This window comes from Lates calcarifer, linkage group LG10 (genome assembly GCF_001640805.2).
Source record: "Lates calcarifer isolate ASB-BC8 linkage group LG10, TLL_Latcal_v3, whole genome shotgun sequence".
Taxonomy (NCBI): domain Eukaryota; kingdom Metazoa; phylum Chordata; class Actinopteri; family Centropomidae; genus Lates; species Lates calcarifer.
In genome coordinates this window covers 27,746,753-27,771,463 of record NC_066842.1, presented here as the reverse complement: position 1 = coordinate 27,771,463, position 24,711 = coordinate 27,746,753, and the positions used below count along the sequence as shown (strand labels likewise).

General features: G+C 38.7%; 1 protein-coding gene across 1 annotated transcript in view; it reads left to right on the top strand.

Moving 5' to 3' along the window:
* LOC108884586 (cytosolic carboxypeptidase 4) overlaps nucleotides 1-24,711 on the top strand; it is a 124,562-nt gene that overhangs the window by 1,027 nt on the left and 98,824 nt on the right. The window contains 4 exon segments of the mRNA XM_018678567.2: nucleotides 12,488-12,561; nucleotides 20,474-20,537; nucleotides 22,340-22,486; nucleotides 23,607-23,738. Coding sequence (XP_018534083.2) covers nucleotides 12,488-12,561; nucleotides 20,474-20,537; nucleotides 22,340-22,486; nucleotides 23,607-23,738 — 417 coding nt within the window.

Genomic DNA, 24,711 nt, shown 5'->3' with positions numbered 1-24,711 from the left:
TCAGTCTTTACTATCTATTACACTTCATTTATTGTCCACCATTTTATTTGAGTAACTAAGTGTGAAATTCAAGCTCTATGTATCCTCAAAAATGATGTCCAAGATATGTACACTACTTTATGCTAACAATGCCATGCACAACATTTTATGGATTAAATTACAGACAGTAATGATGCAGAAATGAGGGTGATGAGTGAATCATGGGGCTTTCACATCAGCAACCCGGCAAGGGTCTGAGGGCACTTGACCCCAAAGTCCAGTTCATTTGATTTGTGTGAACACTGTGTACCATACCCAGGCACAGAACAACAAACCTTCAAAAGGTCATGGTTTTGTACTTGTGCGCAGTTCGTATCAGGTGAGAAAACAACTGTGCCAAAACATGGATGCAGACTGCAGTTGAACATGTACAGAACATGTAGTGTTGCGTACTTGTCTTCTTCTTTGTGTTTATTGCCAGATTCCAAACCAGCTGGGTGCATACTGCCTCCTATTTTATGGGAATGTGTAGATGCATTAAGTGGCTACAGAAGAATCACTAGTGTGAAAACTAGTCGGTGGCAGAGTGGAGGAGAAGGCCAGTTGTATTGAGACACAGTATGAAACAACTGTACCTAATATGAAAAAACCCTCAGGGAGTGATGTGAGACATAGCCTAGCACCTGTGGAACTGTGATAACTGTTGTGGGCACACAGCTGTAGCCAGTTTGTTATGTAACAGTAACATTTGTTTGGACATTAAATGTCGAACTGAATTTTTAATGTTTCTGACTAACCTGCCTTAAACATTAAATGTAATGAAGGAAGAAAGCTGACAGGTGGCAGTTAAGAGTCACCATCCTCAGCAGTTGATATAAAGACATAGGAATGAGAGGAGAAGCTTTGTCTTTGTGTTCCAGGGTGTAGCCATTTGTATGATTAGTGTGGCATTATAAGTAAAAGTGTAATATGAGATTTTATCATTGATTCTAACATAACCTCATTCATGATGGTGTATGCATGTAAAAAATGAAGAAAAAAAAAGAAGAACGACAGAAAATTCACAGGGGCAAAATGTCACTATTCGTTTTAAGCTACATGCCCCCTGTGCTGCTTTGTCAGGCCTGTGCACAGTATTAATAGTGTTAGTGTTATTTAAGTAATACTATTAGACATGCACAGACAAGTGTCACCATTGGTGCCATCTCAAATACTCTAGCAATGCAATGTTTCCTTGCTCTACTTTCATCAGCTCTTTCTTGTATTTAGAGTGCTACAGACACAGGATAGTATGAGCAGCACTTATGATATTTAACGGTAACATTTGTCTTGAACAATGAAGTGACTGCTTTTATTAACACATCCATTATTCACTCCATCCAGTATTTTCTATCACAATTGGACATTTGAACTGAGAATATTTACTGAACTGGAGCTAGTTAGATGTTTATGAGTGTGAGAATTTATTGTCTTGTGCACTTGTGAGCATATGAGTAAGTATATACTGTAGGTGTGCACAAATCCATGCATCATATACAGTCCAATGTGTGTGTGTGTGTGCTGGGAGGGGGCAGGCTGGGATCATTGCTTAACTGCTATATCATGTTAAGTTGCTATAAGCAGTCCTCTGAGAAGTTAAAGCTCAGATACTGTTTCCTGCTTTATTTCCACTTCAGCCCTCACATACACATTTCAAAAACTAGATGCAGTTATACTATACACCCACGACTTGTTTTTTCCCCTTTTTTGTCATATTCTCTGTTAATCAGCCTGTTGTAGCATTTTATTCAAAGTTTATTTAAACAAGCACTCATAACAGGGTGCCAGCTCTAAAGTGGAAAAAAATAACAATGTAGTGAATGCAGTCAACCAGTCTCATACCAGAGGCTGTGACTTCCTAACTGCCCAAATATATGGCAAAATAACTATTATCTACTAACACAGGTCAAATGCAATAACGGATAATCAGGCTGAAATGAAACAGTGGAGCAAATGAACAATGTTAACCATAATTGAAGAAACTGGAAATTTGGTGAAGTGGGCAATGGTGGGAGGGAATATGTTTAGGTTATGTATTGCATGGCTATTCTACTAGTGGATACTGAGATGTCTGAACCTCAAGCAAAATATATTATTTCAGCATCAACCCAGTCATGAGTAGAAAATAAGATGATCTGCAATCTATCAATAAACGAATGGGAATGCATGACGGATAAATATTGATAAAGCAAAATTATGAATGTTTGATACCTAGTAGAGGCAGCATGGTGGTGCAGAGTCAGCACTGTCACCTCACAGCCAGAAGGTTCTGGGTTTGAGCCCCAGTTTGAGCGTGGGGCTTTTCTCTGTGGACTCTCCCTGTGCATACGTGGGTCCTTTCCGGGTACTCCGGCTTCCTCCCACTGTCAAGACATGCCAAGACATGCGCGTTAGGTTAATTGGTAACTTGGTGAATGTGAGTGTGAGTGATCGTTTGTCTGTATATGTTGGCCTTGCGATGGACTGGCGATCCGTACAGGGTGCACCCTGCCTCTCGCACAATGACAGCTGGGATAGGCTCCAGCCCCCCCGCGACCCTTAACGGATAAGTGGTATAGATAATGGATGGATGGATGGATGATACCTACAATGTTAGTTTCCATTATAGATACATGGTAGATATTGAATTAAACCTAACATTTTGTAGTTTCACTATGTTAAAGGATACATGGGACATGGGAATTTTCACTGTACATCAGTCAGTGGGAGTCTGCACCATCAAAAAGATACATTTCAGTCATATGTTTCTTGTCCTCTTGATAGTTTACTGTGGAAGAGCAGGAGGGGAGACCTTTTAGGTCTGTAGATGACCTGAGTGCCCTTACTTTGAACTCTTTAATAGTTTGTGGCTGATGCCAGGCCAGAGGTGGGAGGTGGCAGTAGCAGGGTCTGAAATGACAGGAGTAAATTAACGATGATAAAGCGGCAGAGAATGACTAAAATAATAAATGAAGCTGATAAAAACCAGTACTTGCACAGATATTTAGTATGTTACTTTTAGGCATAGACAGGAGCAGGGGTAAACTAAGTGTTTACTGAAAGCGTCACAGTTACTCATGATTAAAATATCCAATTTAAGACCCTGTCAACTCACACTGGTGTTTTCACTCATTCACAAAAAGAGGAAAATATTTTCCAATAACTTTTTCTCTGGAGCTGCTGCTTCCAACTGCTTTCTATTCCAGAAGTTCAATACAACATAAACTGAGATATTCTCACAGGTTATACTTTTAATTCTCTTTAATGACTACTTACAGGCCACTGACTCAGTAACAGAACCTCATCACTCTAAAAAGGTTTTGGTCAGCCTTGCACAGCATCCACCTGACCTATGCATTTACAATATGAACTAATACTGAATAATCACCTTATTCACATCTGGTTTATGTCTATGAATAAACCCTTACAGTCTGATAATGTTAGAGGGTGATGGAACAGTTGTACAATCAAAGTTACTGTGGCTATATGAGATGGTAATTTTCTCCACCTCAGTAAGAGATGGTTTAAAGACAAGCTTCTATGTTTGGGATAGAGCTGTTTATGTTCACAGCCACTGGATCAGTGGTACATGATCACAGGAATAGTCAAAGGGGAGGTGTGTTACAGGGATTTTTTGCTGTTCAAGCATTCCTATGCCACAGGAATGAAAAGTGGTTTGACCCTAACTTTAGCAGTTACTACCATGACACTGCTGATCACACATGTGCACTCCTCGAACACCACACTACAGCAATGTCACAGAGGAGTTACACAAGAGCTTGTGAGAGAGGCACTGAGTGAAAAAGGGAGTTTGAGGGCAAGGACGCACAATTATCATGGTTGTGTGAGTGTGTGTGTGTATGTGTGTATGTGTATGTGTGTGTGAAAAAGAGAAAGAGAGACACAGGTAAATCAGCTGATCTGTTACCTTCTGATTGCACACAGTAACCTGCTACCTTCCCTGACTGACTGGCTGCTTGAGGGCACTGAGCTCTCATAAAATCTCCCCTTTGTATTAATAGTACCCAAAAGGCTTTGAAGGTCAGTTCAGATTTGAACGTCCTGTCAGCTACTATTTAAATTTAACAGTGAAATTCCGATTACTCATTATAATGCTCCAAGCTACTTGAATCAATCTAGGAATGCGACTAATCATCGTCTAATCATCCTATGTACTTAAAAATGTGAAATGCTGCATTAATTATTCCTGCATCTGGTGTACTGAAAATGACATACAGCATTGCTTTCCAGAAGTAACACTAAAGATAGATAACTTTGTATTTGAAACTTTAATTAAAACACACATAGCATATAAAGAGGTAAATCACAGGCTATGATATATTCTTTTCTTTTACCATGGCCCAGGTTACTATCTTGGCTTCTATTTGTGTTCAGATTGAGTACTTTTATAGGAACATACTGTGATTACTCACCATCACCTGTAAATCTGAATATACAAGAAATTATATTTTTAATGTGCAGAGGAGAGAGAGTTCTTTTTCTGTCATAAGAAAATGCACTTTTCTGGAAAATCTGTACAATAGTTGGTGATACATATATGTAAATTTGTTTGTGATCAGCACAATTCTGAATTGTAATTACTTTGCATACCTGTTTTGAAGTTTTCAGGTATGTGTCAAACTACAGGAACTAATGGAAAGAAAATGCTTTAGTCCCAGTTAAACTGGCAATACACCAGCATTTGCACCTCAAATGACCTCACACCAGCACCAAAACAGATTTCTGGATTTGGAAGTCTTGCCATAGAGCACTGAAGGAAAGATAATGGCCACTCACATGAAGGCAGGCAGTGTGATGGTCTGTATCAGCACTCACACTCACTCTATCAGAGGCTTTGAAACCAACGAGCCAGATCCTCCTTTGGTGTAATGGGATCCAAATTATACACACTGAGTAAGATGACCAAGAAAGAGGAGGAATGTTTCTGAGAAAATTTAATTTGTCAATTCCTCCACACGGTTCAGTACAACATTGTGCTAAAGCTGAGAGGTCTCAGATTTTCTGGAAGTAGCTTCCAAATCTGTGTGGCTAAGAAGCTAAAAGCAGCCTTATCATGTTTGGACTGAATTCTGAGAGTAATAAGCAGAGCAGTGCTGACCTAAGTAGGTCCAGTGGGTTGATATTGTAGAAGAAGATCACAGATGTAATATAGTCCGAAACTATTTAGTGGTTTATAAATTAGAAGCAATCATTTATAAACTGGCTTTGGGTCAAATCAGTTGACCCAGAGCCAGTGCAACGATGTGAGAACTGGAGTGACATATTCAGTGTTGTGGTCTTTGTTAGGACTCACTCAGCAGCTCTCTGAATGAGCTGCAGTTTTCTAAATCGTGTTTAAACATGATTTTCATATCCTTGTGATGTCTCTGAGGTGGTAATAAGTTGACTTTTTTAGGTCTGGCAAATAGAACTGGAGGCTAACAGACTGCTTGCACCACACTTGCTGCCTTTCTCTGCATAACATCAGTTCTGCATCTTGCATTTTTGTAATCATACAATACTACTGTGGTAAATTACATGTATAACAATAATAATTGAGTGATACTTGCACTTACACTGGCAAGGGGCAACATGATAATGTATGTGTGTTAAAGAAAAATACAACTTAAACTACCACATTACTGCTGAGAGTGCACCTTCAACTGGAATACAGAGTTGTTTGAGTGATAGGGTTATACAGTGTGTGGTGTATCAGCCCCCCAGAGAGAACAGAGCAACTGGCTTGATAATGATGCACTCAATAGCTCTATATTTATCATAGGATGAGCAATGTTGAATGAAGTCCTCATACTGACAGAGTAAAATGAATGAGTTGTGACTTCATTCCAGAATTACCCCTTTTTATGTTTTCTTATCTACTTTCATATGCTTGAGGTCTGATTAAATCAAGCTCTGATACAGGATCCTCACCCTGTGTATCATGGTCATCAGCTGCTACACAGTGAAGCATCACTGCCTACTGTGGCCATTTATGAGCTCTGAGCACTGTAAGTGAATGCTTCATTTGAGTGGCCATCCAGAACCATGATACAGAATGATAGTGGTGTTATGTTTAGACAGTTACAGCTAAGACTGTGGTCTGTCTTTTGTTTACACTGTATAGGAACAACATCTCATTACTTCTTAAGTCTAGACTGAACAAATCATAGGTTAGGTTTGTTGCTGATTAAACAAAGGTTTAATGCTGCTTTTTTGTGGAGAGGACAGTCTTCATTTACCAAACGAATATTCCCATGGCAGCAACTCTGTCTCCAAGAAATTACATTAATAAACCAACTAATGTGCAACAGCAAACATGCTCTGAATGAGATGTAATGCTCAGCAGATAATGTTTTCCACTAAAATAATGAGGAAATGTTGTTAATTAACATATCTGAAATGCTCACTGATTTATTTAAATTCAAATTTATCATTTGATTCCCCTCATAATATCCTTCCACTGACTCATCTATAAACTCTCATAATTTCACTATAAGCCCCCTTTGCTGTTTGCTGTTAAGTTTTATTCCTTGGGCTGAGAGCACATGATGAATCAGTTTGATTGAATTCATTACATTGTTTGGAGAATAAATGAAGAATAGGTTTTAAAGGCAACACTTAAATTTGTGGTCTGCTGGTGACCTAGTCATAGTTTAATGGAGGAAAACCCAGTCTTGCTGTGTGAGATAGGGATTATCTCAGTAATGACGATGATGAAATGTATCCAACACTAATAAATTACAGATTATTATGCTGTATTAGAAATTCAGAGCCTTTAATAAGGCTGATATATAATTAATTTATTAACCTAAATGTTGCGAGGAAGTGTATCTGTCTGTCGGTGTCTGTCAGTTTGGATCATTTGGCCTGTATGACAGAGGGTGGTGTCTTTCATCACCTGATTTTCTCTGTTTATTCACTTCATCTGATTTATGGGTACATTTTATCGTATCGTATTGTACATAAAGTTTCAATTGCAGCATGATTTATATGTGAGGTGGCATCACTTTTAAAGCAGAAATGGTTCAGGATCACTGCCATGGAGCCGCTGCACCATAAATAAACAAGAAAGGCCTTAAGCCCCTCTGTCAGCCTCTAAAGGCTGAAATTTTTATAGACAACAATATGTATGAACTGGACAGAGGAAACAACCTACAGGTCATCTTTCTATTATTAGAGTACTTTCCCATATGAGGGCTACAAATGTAACATTTGTCCTTCAGGTTACACTAGAGGAAAGGTCATGGAAGCATTAAAACCAAAAGGACTGGGGGAATAAGAATTGGATCCACTCAAGATATGAGTGGTTGTGAGATGATTAAATAACTCATCTTAATTAAATGATGCTACAGACACATGAAGTTATGTTTATTTTTCTCTTTTCCTGTTCTTGTGAATTATTGAATACCTTTGCTTCTTCTTTGTTAACTTTAGGTCCAGTTAACAAAAGAATTGTCTTTTCATGATTTATCAGTTCCATTTTTAACCTGTATCTTGACATACAGTTGTATGATTGGTTGATCATGTGAGGATTAAAAAAACGGTATATTGATCAAGAATCAGCAGCAGATGCTCAATCGGACTGGGATTTGGGGACTTTGGAAGCCAGGTCAACACCTTGGTCTCTTTGTTGTGTTCCTTGAACCATTTCTGAGCAGTCTTTAAAATATGACAGGCAAAACTGTAATGAACTGATCAATGTTATTCACTTCATGTCTCTGTGATTTTAATGTTGTGGCTGATCAGTGTAGAGCGTTGCTACCTGGACTTTATTTAGTAGACTGTAGCTTGTCAAGTAAAAATGTTTTAATTGTGTACCAGTGCCATTTCCATGTTTATATTATTTTGATTTTAAAGCATTAAGTGTTTTTTTCTTAAATTTCCAGAAAAAAAAAAAAAATATATATATATCAGCTGTGATCAAGTCGTGATCCAGCTGTGTGACTATCAACTGATGTTGTTTCAGATGACTTTTGATGACTTGACTTTGGACTATGTCTTTTCCCACACTCATCATTTTCAGCAAAAGCATCATTATTAACTAACAAAATTACAAGAATGTAAAGAATAAAATTAAATAAAATGCTTTCTACTCACTGAAACTGCTGATTATTTGTAGACAAATTAAAAAAAACTGGGACTGGGCAGACTCGACTTTCAGCATTAGCCTCCATGGTGATAGAAAAGGACTTATTGTTGGAACTGAGACTCACAGATAACCTCTACAACAGAGTCACTGAACTCTTCCTCCTCCTTCAGCCATTGTGGGTTGAAAAAACAGCTATCAAATCTGTACTAACATGTTTTAGCTTGTGCTAGTAGCTATAGATGTGGTTTGCTAGCCCTGACCCGCTCTCTGACCATCCAATCAAATGACATCAAAATGCTTACATTACCATAGGCCTGCTAGATGACCCCTGGTCTTGCCAACTTGAAATCTGGTTAAAGTAACCGGCAATAGTTTCAGTGCCTTTCATTTTAAATTAAAGGGGTCCTGCATGGTTGATTGTGAAGGCCATAAGACAGATTTCTTTTGACTTGGCAACACAGGGCTGAAATCTGATTGGATAAAAGCTCTAACTTAAACAGTCTGTATTGGAAGCAGCACTATCAAGAGGAATGCTACGAGATGAAGAGAATAGACTATTGAGAACAATTTAATACATATAGTGTTAATGGAAAAAACATATATAAAAATTTGTCAGTGTCAGTGATTGTGATTTAGGTTTAAGGCCAGCAGAGAAGGCCCACCACTGTTATATACATATCAGAATTATTCTACATATAATATTATAACAGTAAAAAATAAAAAAAATAAATCTAATGGGTAAAATAATATTATATTAAATGATTAAAAATTATGTAAAATTATTTAAATCTAAAAATAAACACACACACACACACACACACACACACATTATTTGAATATATATATATGTATATATATATATATATATATATATGTATATATAGTATTCAAATGCTAAAGTGTATATTATGACAATATAAACAATACAGCTCCCTGACAGAAGAAGCTTACAACATCAATTATTTATAAAATAAGCAAATGGTGGCTGGTGAGCCAGCTGCTAAGTTTATGCTGCTCTGCTCACAGAGTAATGTGAGCAGAGTTATAGATGGAAAGCCCAGAGATGCATATCACTGTGACAGCTTGTTGTGTGTAGGCATGAGTGAAATAGATTAACTAGACAGCTGAAGCAACACACAGCAACACACAGGGTCTTCCCTTATTATAGAGGAAATGTATGTGTGCGTATATATATATGTGTGCATGTGGGTTTGTCTGAGTGTGTGTAAAGCTGGGGGAATCCTGTGTGGTGCACAAGTGTGTGTATGATTTCACCTGGGGCCATTCTGTCCCTGATGGGAATGATGAGGTCTATTTGAGAGTTTCCATGTGTCTGAAAGTGTGCGTGTTTGATGCCATGTTGGGATTACCCATGTGTATGTGTGTGTGTGTGAGTCTGCATGCTCTAGAGTTCATGTGGGCTAGAAGCTGGCTGTGAGCTCAGTGGCTGAAAGTTAGGATTAAGGATGGGTATTCACAGTCAATGTGTCCTTCAGCTTGACTTCAGCTTGTCTGTCTCTATTATTCACACACAGACACACACACACACACACACACACACACACACACACACACACACACACACACACACAAAGGCATTCCCTCTTGTTTCACAAATGAGGAAAGAGAGCAGGAGTAAAAATAGATATATAGATACACATATTAAAATAAATGAAAGCTTATATCAAAATCTGAAAACAAGTTGTCAAAAATGTGAGAAAACATATGTCTTAAAAAGAGATAATTATTTAAATTATTTCAGTCACAGTCTTCGTGTTGCCCTCTGGCGGCCAATTGTTGGGACTGCAGTATAATACAGTCCATCCAACATTACAGTATAGCCCCAATAATTAACAGTGATTAAAAGTGAATTAACACATCTCAGTCTCAGTTCAGATCTCAGAGGTCCCAAACTGCGCATAGTGTGGGGAAAAAGGGTCTAAAATGCAACAAAAAGTTTGTTGAGGAGCAACACATGCAAGTATCATTCAAGAACAAATGTACAAGCACAACATTTATGCACACAACACTCTCATAAATCCCACTTTTTAGGTTGCTAACTGGGTGTGGGAGTTGTATGCAGAAGGAACAAACCATTGCTCTGACCTCTGGTTTACTGGTTAAAGTATGTATCCTGATGTTGTTAGTTTCATTTAGGTTGGCTGTTGTTTTAAACTGAAACAGGTGTAGGGAAAGCTTTGGATGCTGCTGCAAAGGAGAGGCAGAGTGAGGACCTCAAAATGTGGAGGCTGGACATGATGAACCATTATGAACTGTGATCCAGATGTGCTGGTGGGCAATCATGTTCAGGACATTCATGGACACAGTGCTCCAACATACCTTGAACAGTATGTGGCTGAAAATATGAAAATATTAGTGGTCCAGTCTTTAGTGTGTTGGTTGGTGCTTGGTGTATTTTAGTTGCAACCCTTTATTTCAGCCCTAATGGCAGTGGGTTGTGTGCACCAATGATGTTGGGGTATGTTATGTGGTTTGTGACCTGAGGTTCTGTAAAGGTGGCTGTGTAGTCTTCCCTGTCAAGCAGATGCTATCATATGATTAGCAGTTTCAGTAGTGATGTGAAATTATACCATATTATCTATACTATCACTGAATTCAATCCTAAAATGTTTTGTACTTCCCCAGCATTATGCACTGACTCTCATGAGTCTGTGAGAGAGGGCTACTCTTGTCACCAAAGGCTTTATGTTTGAGTGGTGCTGTCTCATTCTCCTCTGCTCCCTCTTCACCAGTGCCTGGTGATCACCAAGGATGAGGCCATTGGCTTTTATCTTGCATGGCATCCCAGTTTAATACAGGACACCAGCTCAGGTTTTAAATGGGTGGAGTGTTTTTTTTAATTTATTTTTTATTTTGACCACAAACATTTAGTACATCCACATACATACTCATCTCAGTCTTGTGTTTTTAGTTTTGATGGTTGTGCTAACTCTTTACATCTGTATTGCGGAATGTGCCTTATTGTCTTATTTGTCGTATATTTGTAATTAGTCTATTATTATGATGTTATCAGAGGCTGCTGCTTCACACAGGGCCAACCATTAATGCAATGTCTGTTTGATATTATGTTTGATCTTCACTGCATAAATGTATTTATACATATACATATTTCTATACATATATTGTGTATGTGATTTATTGTACTGATTGTCTATTGATTGATTAGGACCTTTCTGAACCTTTGTGAACTCTGTGAACTCCTGGAAGGCAGACACAATAAATGGTAAGGGCTTCCTATTCTGTGTAGTGCTGTTGCCTCAGGATAGGAACACAACATCAAAGTTAAACTTGAAATGTGATGTGGTTATATAAGCATAGGTAATTTGTGTGTAACAGAAAATGACTCAGTCCCTTTTAATATCACCTCAAATTTACAGTTTTATCTACATATAAAGACTATGAATGAATCAAGTTCAAACTATTAAACTTGATTTGTCATACTAGTCATCATCCAGGTAACTGGGTGCCACATGTAACTAAAGCCTAATGAACATTTCTTACGTTTCTTAAGATGTTATAAAAGTTTATTCAGTGCTTTCAGAAGCCGTGGCTTTCTTTGTTTTAACAGAAATGACTGGAGTCGTTTTACTGCGTTAGGGTTCGGTGACTGCCATTAAAATGGGCTAATTCCAAAGTTAATTTCATACGAGCCATCAAAACCCCTTCATCGTTGAGGTTTACCTCTGACTATATTGTGTATCCTGCAGCTGCCCAGCTGGTTTTGTCGAAGCCTTTTTATAGTGGCAGCCTTCTCAACACCAGCGCGCAAATGTTTTCTGGAGCGCTTTATCCCGGAGGGGTAGGGTTACACATGCACAGGCACGTGCATGCGCTTGAACACATCAACACACACATTAAACCACTTTTATTTATGTTCATGTATCTGATAGTGTTCTTCATCATCGACACAGACCCGTGCTTGTGTGCTTCAAAAGAAAACACATAAACAATAGAATTTTCTGTCATATTTGTAGTGTAACGTGGTAGGACACACACACACACACACACACACACATTCACGCGAGTGAGTATTCCCAGTCAATTTAAGCCAGGAGGGTCTGTGCCGCTTCTCTCTCCCTGGACACAGCAGCCGTGCTGCATGTGGACGTCTGTGTTGCTGTCAGAGAGAAAACGAGAGAGACAGATGCTTTAAGTCTCGTGTGTGTGTGTGACGTATACACGGGACGCACTTCGGGTTTCTTCTGCCTGTCTTCCTTTGATTGACGATCTCCGTCTGCCCGAGTGCTTCTCTGCTGTCTTCTTTCCATCCGCCTGTTTTTCTTTCCGCCAATTTAACAGTGTGTTTACCTTTTAATTTTTCTTTCATTTGTCTGTCTGTCTGTCTGTCTGTCTCTCTGATCGACTGACTGATCGGCACAGAGCAAAGGCGACTAAGAATGACAGCCACCCCGAGCTCCTCCAGCGGCTTAGAGGTCCTCCTTACCGCTTTGCAGGTAGGGATCTACAGAGACAGTGTGTATTTTTTTGCTCCTGAGTATTGTTCATCCTATTTTACACAATACAATGTTGAAAGATTAACCACGTGGCTGAGCTGTTACATTTGGAAGTTTTTACTTCTGAGGCAATAGTTAGCATCTTGTTGAACAGATTAGTATAGTTTTACATTAAATCTATATAACTGTTGCAGTTTTTAACAAAAAGTTTCATCTTAAACATTAATGTCATAAAACGTCTTTGTTGTATTAGACTTAACTAAATGCACAGTATGAGAGACTGTCATACGAGCCACTGAGGGCATTAAGTGATGAGACCATAGACACCAGAATTAGTCATGTATCCCCTGTAGATTTGAGGATCTGTTGGTCTATGCTGACGTTTCAAAGTACAGAATGCTCACTGATACTTGACCTTTAGCATTATCAAAAGCAGGAACCTTCTCAAGTGGAGGTTAAAGTACTGAAGCAGGACTATTATGAATAACAGTACTTCCATACAGTTACTGTGAAAGACACAATGTGGCATCCTGACTGCAGCTATTTCACTGTGAACATCTCCAACCAACCATGTCAGGGATGCTCTTCAAAGTGGAGTCCCTTTTTTCTTTTCTTTTTTAAAGCAAATGTTTCTCACAGACTGACCTATGATGGAGAACAGGCTCAATCTGACATATAATGACACACAATGCAGCCGTAATACTTGCCGTTTGAAATGAAATGTAGTGCTGTGCAGGTTTTGAGATAGCTGAAGTCTGTCTGAAGTACTGTAAAACCAAAACTACCAAAACTGAGTTACACACCTCTTTAGTAGTGAACATACTGATATCAGCTTTAAATCTTCCAGTTTGGCCTGATAAACAATGTTAGCTGCTAACCTTTTCCCTTTTTTAAGCTATAACCTGCTCAATTTAACTACATGATGAGTAGGTGGATAGTAGCAAACCGTAGCCTCTGTTACAGTGTTTCAATGTCCAACACAAAGAGGCTGACCAGAATCTGATAATAATACTGCTTCTTGCGTATGAAGTTTAACTCAGCACTAATCCCAGCTAAAGGCAGAGGCAAATGACATAAACACCCGCTTCCAGATTGTCTTTAATGTAAACCAAGACTGACAGAAAAGAGAGAGAGAGAGAAAAAAATAAAGGAAAAAGAAGAAAAGGAAAGAAAAGGAAGAAAATGAAGTAAATTGAAGGACACCTCTAAAATTACCCTAAAATTATTAAATAATTGTATGTGAAAAACTGGCCCTGTCCATAATCTGCAAGAGACAACACTGTCTAAGGGAAGTGTCTGTTACTCTTTGAAGTGACATGTTCTTTTAGATTGCAGGTCTGCTTTGGGTTATTGCTGTATCAAACATATCAAATGTGCATCAAACCTGATCCACATTGCGTACGTTGTATATCAGGTTCTCATAATTTGGTTTGTGGTTGACACTGGAGCCTTGGGAAGTGGGGTGACATAAAAATAATGATAACACTGTACATATTCTCTGGTCTCTCATCAACGTTAAATGGACCAGAAGGAAGCTTTAAGCTTTAAATGCAGGAAATGTGACCAAGGGCCTGGGCACATGCCTTAAACATGGATGGATGGTAGTATGGCTCTGGTCATACCTGGCATGAATATGCATCTTGGATGATCTAATCACATGTGGACAGCCCTAAGTACAGGTATGAGTGTACCCAAGACACACTGAGAACGCATTATGATCTGTTGGCTCAGACCACATTCAGTGGGGTGGGCTTGCATGCACAGTTGGTATGTAGACAAAACAATAAATTGGTGGGTATGCAGATGTCACAGAGGCTTGTGTCCACCAATGATATTATTTATGTTTATGTCATGCAGACCCAGAGTATAACTCTGCTTAAGTGGAAGTATGTGCTGATTCATATTAATTAAGTTGATTTTCAATTTGCATAAGCTGTCTTTGTCCATTGCATCTGAACATTTCAAAAAGCCCATAGAGATATTTTATAAGTGTGTCAAACACAGTCTGCCAGAGTAGGCATGGGAAGTGCATTGTAGAGCAGGGAAATGAGATCACAAGTGTTCATGTATGTAGAAAAGGCCTTTTAAGGCCTTCTCACACTGAGGGTGTTGTTTTCATGCAATTAATTAGTGTCAATTTATTTGTTTGAGCTGTTTAAAACGTGTTGAAAAAGTGAGATTTTTTTCAGAATGAGGTTGATTTTTCTGAGCTTTTGCACCGTGAATAAAGGCATCACAATCACACTTGACTGTCAGAGGCTGCTCTGGTCAAGGATCCAATAGTTGGCCCTCTTCCTCCTCAAATATGATGGTTGCATCACTAGCAGGACCTCAAACTGTCCCACAAACATCCTAAAAATATGACATGGTTTCTTGTAACCATGACCATGATTGTTCCATACCGGGTGGTTATTGTAGTGACCATAAGAAGAAAGATCTCATAACCTGAACACCTAAACCCCCATAATTCTCAGACAAGCTACACAAGGTTCCTAGAGCTTTCCAAAAAATCATGATTTTTACATAGCTCTATGTCTTTGATAGCTCTATGTCTTTGATAGCTCTATGTATAGACAGACAGCTCATGAATGGAGACGGAGACATGATTGAAAGCATATCACTGTATGTCATCATATTGTATTACACTGATAAGCATTTAGCTGTTACTGTGGGTACACTACCACCAAGTGGGCAACTGACACAGGAAAGATAGACACGGCACATACTGTACATACAGTAAGCCTTTGTGACACTAAATGACACTATGAACGAAGGTGTGGTGTAGTGGATTATCTCCATGTGTGAACATAATTTTTAAAATGTAAAGAGAACCAGCAATTGAGAGAGAATAAGAAAGGAAGGGAGATGAGCATCTTTTGCAATGAATAAAAATCAGTTTTGCTAACTGTAATCACCCGTTTATTTCAGCTGGTTACCTCTTTTACTGCATCTTGGCTCTCAGATCGCACCTGGTGGGGCACTGTGGTATTTTCTCAAGCAGCAAGCTTTGTCAGTGCATCTAAGTCTAATGTTTCCTTCAGGTCAAGATCAGGTCAAGTTTATAACTTCATCTATACATTTCCTGACTCTGCTTCATTTGGAGCATTATTGTTGTGTTGATGAGATCAGATTAGGAACTGATGCCCACCCTCTGAGTACTGCATCATATTCTAATTTAATGATGCATTTGTCTTATTTAGCCCCACACTGTCAAAGGGGGGGTCTTTATTTTGGCTGTTGTCACTAGTTTGATGGCAAATAAACTGGTACAGTCTCTCAATCACACAGCAGGTTTATGCTTTCAGTCAGGCGATGACACATTCTCCTATTGGCACCAGTGTTAATATTAGCACCAGATTTTGTTTTTGGTAAGTCTAAACTATGACAGCAAATATGTTTTGTAAGAAACATAATTGCTGGCTGGATTACGTTCAGACATTATATTTTTAAAATGGATTGTGCCACATTTATTAACAGTACTAGAGTCACCAAGAGGTGGCTGGGTGGTTGGTATGAAGCTGAAGTTTATCTGCCATAGACTAGACTGTAATTTTCCCTAAGTGGATATTGTGCTGCAAGATCAGACATTTTGGTGAAAAAGATCAACATGAACACCACTGAAAGTGAATGACCACTTCATTACAATACATTAATCTGGACATTACTTGCACATTGAACCCAGGCCTTTTGTTGTTGTAAACACCAGGGATTCTTTAGCTAAATCATCTTAAAATTACTTCAGTTGATTTCCTATGGTGGATCGACAAACAACACCAGCTAGCTTTTCACAGTGTTGTGGACATTAACAACTGGTGCATAATTTCTTATGGACTTTCATTTATTTACAGTTACAGCATTAATGCAGGTTTGATTAACTTTTTTTGTTTTCATGGTGTGCATAAATTAGCTTTAGATCCTTACATGTCATTGAGTCAACAATAATTCAAATGTACAGCAATAAAGAATGTGTATGGAGAAATACGAAAAACACTTGTTATTACTACACCTGTGGCATTAGGTGAACCGCAGCCTGCATCCTGTTGCTTGTGAGGGCACACATACTCACACTCTGCGAGTAGGCAAAGTTCTTACCCACCGTGTCAGTCTCACCACCAGCCCTCACTGTGTGCTTGCTGGAGGTGCACAACTCCCTCTCTGACAATGGTGGTAACATTACCGATCAAACAAGCAAGGATTAGTCTGGTAGCTGTAACTTAGCTACACTGCAGGGATCTAGTTGGTAATTATCAAACGGTGCAGATCTACCAGCCAGATCAGCACCGGGAGTTTGGATAAATTAGCAAATATCCTCCACTCAACACATCAGTTTTCTACCTCTTTGTCTATGTTAGGCAAGCGAACATCAAATAGTATTAGCCAACTAAAGCTACAGTATCACAATAAATTTCACAGGCCTTGCAGTAATGTTAGCTCACCTGTCCAATAGGAGAGCCGGCTCAGGGTTGGTTTTGATCCCTAAAGCCTAGTGAAGATTCCACCATGAATCACATGCCCTGCTGATGTTGACCCTAGTTTTCCCTCATTACTCATTCACATTTGACCAAGCGCACCTCATGAGATAAGTCTTTCTGCTTTAAGTTCTTGAGTGGAGTTTGTGTTGGAATATTTAATGTGTGTAAACTAACAATAATACACATCCAGTGCTGGTAGTGTGCAGAAGAGAGACTTCTATTGTGCAAAGGCCTGAAAGGCCAACCTGAGTTCTTTACATAGAAATCAGTCTACATGGTGTTGTAGGCAATGGAGGAAGTTGGGTAATGGTTAATGTTTTATGTCACGTTACAATCTTTTCACATATGGGCAATAACAAAGCAATTATTACTTACTAAATTACTAAATTTCTTCAAATCCTTTTATACAGTACCTTTATGTATGTTTAAAAATAAATTAGTATTTAATACATTACCTATACTAGTTTACTGCTGAGTTATACTCATGAGACGATTTCTGAAGCACTGCAAGAATTACAATGATTGAACATCTGAACGATGTAAAGTTGACATGAACACGTTTGAAGCATTTCTTCAGTTGTTTCACATTCAGTGTTCAATATCAGGGCAAACAACTATGAAAGGGTACAGTCAAGTCAAGTCAATTTTATTTAGGGAACTTTTCACATAGAGCAGGTCTAGACTTTACTCTTTATAATATTATTTACAGAGACCCAACAATTCCCACGAGAACAAGCACTACTAGACAGTGACATGGAAAAACTTTTAAGAGGTAGATATCTTGACCAGAACTGGTCTCAGGGTGGGGCCATTTGCCTCAACTGGCTGGGTTGAGAGAGAGAGAGAGAGAAGGAGAGAGTCACAAAAATAATTTGTGCCCATCAAATTTACTTGGCCGTGTTACCAGCTATAAAACACATTATCATCTCATAAGGAAGTTTACAATACAGCTACAGTAACTTAGACGACCACTCTTGACAACTATGTTAAAAGATAAAAAAAAAAAAAACACCTTCTGCATAACACATTGAATCTTGAGTTAGTTGGGTTGCAACAGCAGAAGGCTACATTGGGTCCCTCTTCTGTCAGCTGAGACCAGATATCTTAAGGATGCAGTGGGCAAAAGCTCACCAAAACTGGACAGTTGAAGACCAAAAAAGTGTAGCCCGGTCAGCATTAATCCATGGACCCAACCTGCCTTGTGTCAACAATCCAGGTTGCAGGTGGTATATAATGATGTGGGGAATGTTTTCTTGGCACACTTTGGGGCCCTTAATACCCATAACTCATTTGAATGCTGTGTAATGCTGACCAGGGCTTCTTCCAACATGATAATGTAGACCAGGGGTGTCAAACTCAATTTGATCCCAGAACACATCAGCGTTGTGGTTGACCTCTCTGTCTCTCTCTCGCTCTCTCATCACAAAAAGAAGGCTCTACCCAGTATACTGTTCCTAATAAAGTGCTTGGTCAGAGTCTTTTCTGGGTAGTGCAGATAGTTTGCCATTTGGCCCAGCATTTGAAAAAGAGCACACTGAGTATTGCTTATCTAAGGTGTGTGTCATTTTCTTGAATGTGTTGGCTTCAATCTACAGTTTTGGAGGTGATATGTGTAAGCCTCTAAATCTTCTAGTATGGATTTATGAATATTAGGGTATTCAGACTACACAGAGTTTCTGATTAAGTCTATTTGGCTTTGATAGTTTTGTATTTGTATTCTGCTGTGACATTTCAGGTTTTTGTACAGAGCCATGGTGTTACTCTGCCATTTATGGCAATATGTCAATATATGGCTTGCACATTATGTGGTTTTGAATCAGAAACTTAATTAACCAAGATCACTCATTCAAACAGTTAGTGCAGGTTACAGATTTTCAAGTTACTAATATAATTATAATATAATACTAATATGATACATATGTACAGTTTACTTAAAATATATTTGGTCACTGTAATTGTTCCTTCTGTTCATTACTGGCTGTGAAGAGATTCCCTCCTCCAACTGTTTTAAAGTATGAGGTGGGGGTTAAAATCCACAGTCCTCACTTTGTGTAAAAATGAAGTGATATGAATATATCATAAAATTCTGTACTAAAAAGATTTGCAAGGTTTGTCCGACTCACTTTGTTCTTGTCTCTGACAAGACCTTTTCTTTCACTATGTTAATGGCAGCGTTCAGACAGAAAGTAGCCCTGCTCAGGTATATTAATGTTAACTGCAACTCCTTATGACATCATCTTTAATGTTACTCCATTCTATATTTTTTGTAGTTTTCACAAGCATATGTAGACCATGTATGTTTTTCAGACTCAGCTGAGTACAAATTGTCCTCTCTCTGAGCACAGAGTTCTGTCCTCCTCCAGCTCTGCTGCAGCTGCTGGTTTGTTTCTTTTGTTCCATTCTCACACACATTATTGGGAACCTTTAAAAAAAAAATCAGTTACAGATTTAAGAACTAAAGTATAATGTATGAGATTAAAAATACTTAAGTAAAATAAAAGTAAAAATAAAGTACAAAAACCAGCTTTGTTTTAGTAATGAGAATGTATGTATTTTGTTACTTCTACCCCTGCTCACCAGAACCTTAACCTTCCACACCACCACCTCTACTTACTGTTTTAACATTAATTGATGCATTTGACATAACTTCCCATAACTGTCCCATAATCAGAGATGGTGTTACCTCTGTGTTTAGCAACAGTCTCTCATTACAGTAGCTCAACACAACTCTGCACTGTTTGTCTCTATTTAAACAGGCAGATTGTTGGCCACCTAAACAGGCCATCTGCATGCAACACATTATGCTATTTATATCGGGCAGATAGTTGGGCACTGCAGGACGTCTCTTCATACAACCCGCGTTTTAATGAGGGAGATGTTTGGCTACACCAAAACATTTCTGTTGAAACTGCAGAATTTAATCAGCTATATAGTGTTGTTGTCTCTACCAAGAAACCTTCAACCACGCTGGGACTATTTTGAACACTAGGGATGAGAGATTCTTCTGGGAAGATTGGTATTACATCAATATTTAGAGAAAATGAAACATCAGATAGGCCTCTGTAAACCTATATCTCTCCACGTTCTAATAAATACAGTACATTTGCTGTGGGGAATGGCTGAGCAGCTAATTTTTTCTCTCTCACACTCATACTGGCCCTAGGGGCCGGTAGGCCCCACCATGGTAGGTTGCTGCTGGTGGCCCCATTTATTTCTTAAATATGTGCTAAGTACAAACAAAATAGAACCAAAAAAAGTTGTTTTATCACATGTAATAACAATCAAAGGGAGTGGTAATAGTTCAGTACATTAATGTGGGTTATACCATGACCACAGAGAATGCAAATTCTGGCTGACTGATGACTATTTTCAGACAAGATAACCCTTTGCATTTATAGCATATCTTCTGTCTTTCTTTGTTTTTTCTTTTATCTCTGCAGAATGAAGGGGATGTGGAGAGCACCTTAAATATCCTCAATGTCCTGGATGAACTTCTGTCAGCAGGTAAGCTAATATCAACTCTTGTATTGATTTGACAATATCAAGTAGAAGACCAACTATTTTATCAAGGAATAAACAGACACAGAGTAAATGTAGTGCAGAAGAGCCCAACAAGCCAGTAGTGACATAAAGAAGAGAAGAGAGGAGCCGCATAATGCAAGAAAAGAAGAAATCTGTTAAATATGTGGACAAATGCAGACATCAACAAAACACATTAACAGACTTGAAATATCAGCCATCTTGGTTGCAATGAGTTTTAAACTGATCATGCATCAGAAAGCTCCCACCCAAAATAATAATTGAAAATATTGTTATAGAAAAAGTCTATGAGCAAAATAAATGTTTACCTTGTTTGCAAATTGCCATTTCCCCAAATACAATATTTATCTATAACTACCACAAAACCCCACTTTTAAAATTTCTCTGTTTTACATCCTGGTAACCTGGTGTGTGAGAGTGATCAGTGTCATCCATTCCTGTTGTGTAAATCAGTTGATGAGGTAAACAGCTTGTTGAGCTAATTGTCCAGTTGGTGCCATTAAACCACTGCGTAAGAGGACACGATGAGACGAGGTCATTACAAGAGCCCCACTTAGTGTGACATTTTTGTTTGTTTCATGTATTAATCTGAGGAAGGTTCCAGTCTCCTTCCAGTTTTATACACATATATATATATATATATATATATATATATATATATATATTTCGCTTTGACCATTCCAGGGCTCCTTATAATAAACCATGAGGTTGAAGGAACATCTAGGACTGGTCTTAGAGCTGGTGACCTGGCCAGACTGAGCAATCGGAGGAGAAGGGCCTTGACCAAGAACCTGATGATCACTCTGGCTGAGCTCCAGAGATCCTGTGTGGTTGGAGAACTTTCCAGAGGGGAAACCTATTCTAAGCGTCATCTCTGGTTTCCTCCAGACATGATTCTTAGAATTGAAGCCAAACGGTTAAATCTTGGTTTTGTCAGACCAGAGAAACTTGTTTCTCACAGTCTGAGGAGTCCTTAGTTTCTTTAGTTCTTTAGGTATTTGTCTGCAAACTCCAAGTGGGCTTTCATGTGTTTTTCACTGAGGAGAGGCTTCTGTCTGGTCACTCTGCCATTAAGCCCAGATCGGTGGAGTGTTGCAGTGATTGTTGTCCTTGTGGAGGTTTCTCACATCTCCATAGGATCTCTGGAGCTCAGCCAGAGAGACTATTGGGTTCTGGGTTACTTCTGTTACCAAGGCTGTCTCCCCTGATTGCTCAGTTTGGCTGTGCGGCCAGCTCTAGGGAAAGTCCTGGTTGCTACACACTTCCTCCTTGTAAGAATTATAGAGGCCACTGTGCTCTTACGAATCTTTAATGCAGCAAGTTTTTTCTTGCGTTACCCAGATCTGGCACAGATCATGGTTTTTGGTTTTTGCTCTGATATACATTATCAGCTGTGAAACCTTATGTAGACAGGTGTGTGCCTTTCCAAATCATTTCCAATCAATTGAATTTAGCACAGGTGGATTCCAGTCAAGGTGTAGAAACATCTCAAAGACGATGAAGAGAAATGGGAGGGACCTTCAAGTATTATAGTAAAGGTTCTGAATACTTATGTCAATGTGATATTTCAGTTTTTCCCTTTTTAATAAATTTACAGAATATTCTAAAATTCTGTTCCTGTTCTGTTCATTATGGAGTATTGAGTGCAGACTGATGAGGGGGAAAAAATATTTTAACATGATGCTGCAACATAATAAAATGTGAAAAGTTAAGGGGCCTGAATACTTTCTGAATGCACTGTATAACCGCGACTTGTCTCTGTTCAGGTACAGATCGTCGTATCCACCATATGATCAGTAAAGGTGGCAGCGAGGCCTTGCTGACTGCACTGGTCAACGCTGGCCGCAGTTTTTGTCCCAATTACACTATCCTGCTGCCACTGCTGCACCTGCTGGCTAAGGTTGGACACAGAGGTGAGAATTATGATTGATAAAGTAACTATATGATGGTGATGGGTAAAAAAGCCCAAATCTTTGACTTTTGAACACAACCTTCAGGTACATCTATACTCACTGAGCACTTCTTTAGGAACACCACACTCTTAATGGCATGCATTCCTCAAGATTTTGGAAACACTGGTTCTAGTCCCCGTTGACATGATTGCATTACATTATTTCCGCAGATCATGAAAGTTCTCTGGTTCATGAAACCAGTTTGCAATGACTTTTGAATGACTTCTGAATTTATCATTCATATTTGAATTGCTTAACTTGAATAATTGCATTAAACCTGAATTTGAATCACATTACTTTAATTTGTATGGTTTAACTTAAATAATTGTGTTGAAAAAGGAAATGAATTCTGGAACTGTTTTCCATGCATAATTGAATGTCTTTTTATCTAGTGGCTATTGCCAAAGCATTGCATATAAGTTCTTCCTGTGTAGAATAGACGAAGAGTGTTAGAAAGGAAGTCCCATTTCCATAACAGAGCAAAAGCAGAGAAGATAATCTTTAGATAAATAATTAATAGATTATAAACAATTTCCGATACATTTTCTGTCAATCAGTTAATTGCTTACTCGTTGCAACTACATGACTATAACAGTAATGGATGTCAAAAACAAGCTAGTGTCCAATACAAGCTATGATGAGGGTCTTCAGGTAGCTGTGTTCTGCGTGGGACCTGGGTTTCGGAGGAGATGGTAAAGTTCTGCATTGGCAAACACTGTTTTACTAACTGGAAGAAAGTGCCTCAGATGAACTGATGGCTTTATATTAAATGACATGGTCCCTTATCCATTGTAACATAAACTCTGTTTTCTATACTGTGTATCCCTGTGCACACGTATGTGTGTGTGGTGGATCTGTTTTCAGAAACATGATGAAAAAACAGAACTAAATCTTAAACACAGAGGAGGCAGAGCAGAAATATGGGCCATTTTGGAAGCCAGCAATAGACAGCTTACATTCTTGTTTTTAGGATTGTGTTTGCAGTTATCATTCAAGTATTGCAGAGGGGATGTTACCATCTTCATCTTGGCCTTGCTCTGTCTATACATTCATGAACGTGTGTGTATCTGTGTTTGTGCAGACCGTCGTATTGGTATGAAGGCAGAAGAGGCTGGAGCTGTGCTGCTCATTCTGAATCTTCTCAAACACAATGTCAAATATCCCAAGAGGGCTGCAGCCTGCCTCTGGGTCATCCAAGTCTTCGCTTCATCAGGTACCAACACACACACTGACTTGCTTTAGTGCAGTTTCATCACTTCCAGCTTCACACAGTTTTGGAATTTTCCTTGTTATTGTCCTGTTATTCTCATTGCTGATATGATACAGGGAAAATCATGAAAAAAATACTTGTGCTGATGCATCAGCAGCTCATCACTGTGTGCAGTAAGCTTCCAAAGACATTAGTCTGAGCAGTGCTCATCCACTAGATGTCTCTGGTGTGACAATAGTGCAGATTGTAAATGTAGTGCTTCACTCTTTCCAAACATAATGTTTGAATGAATAATTGAACATAATTTCTAAGAGACAAGGTTGCACCTGGAATGATTATGTCATTTACCAAACAGAATCAGCAGCTGTGAAGCACAGTTTGCTTCAGACAGGGCAGGTTTAGGTTATTCTAGGATAAGAGAGCAACAATGTCAAGGAGCAATGTCACTGAAACACCCACAGTAATGATATTGCAGCCTGTATTGCTGCACTGGATTTTGAAGGTACACTGTAAGAGCAGAGACTTACTATGTATGAAAACCAAAAACACAAAAAGGAAAAATATTCAAATCTGTTTTTTTTAAGCAAAAGTGGACAAGAGCAGTACAGCACCAAACCGTTATGATATATGAAGTCAGTGTGATTTTAATCTGTCACATATGAGGTAATTAAAGTGCTTATTGCCACTACAATGTGTGTAATGTTACATATTAAGTAGTGAGAGTGACAGAGGGGCTGGGCGTGTCTTCTGGGCCTGACTGCAGGCACTTTAATGGTTGATGTTTATATGAGGCTATAAAAGCTGTCCTGCTGGCCCACATATATGAATAGAGAGGACACTAGAGGACACTCTAAAACACATGCCAGCTTCATGTCAACCTTCTGCAGAAGTAGCATAAACTATATTCTTGATAACTGAGATTCAAAACCAATTTCAATTTAATTAAAATAATAAAATATACTTTTATATTGCACTT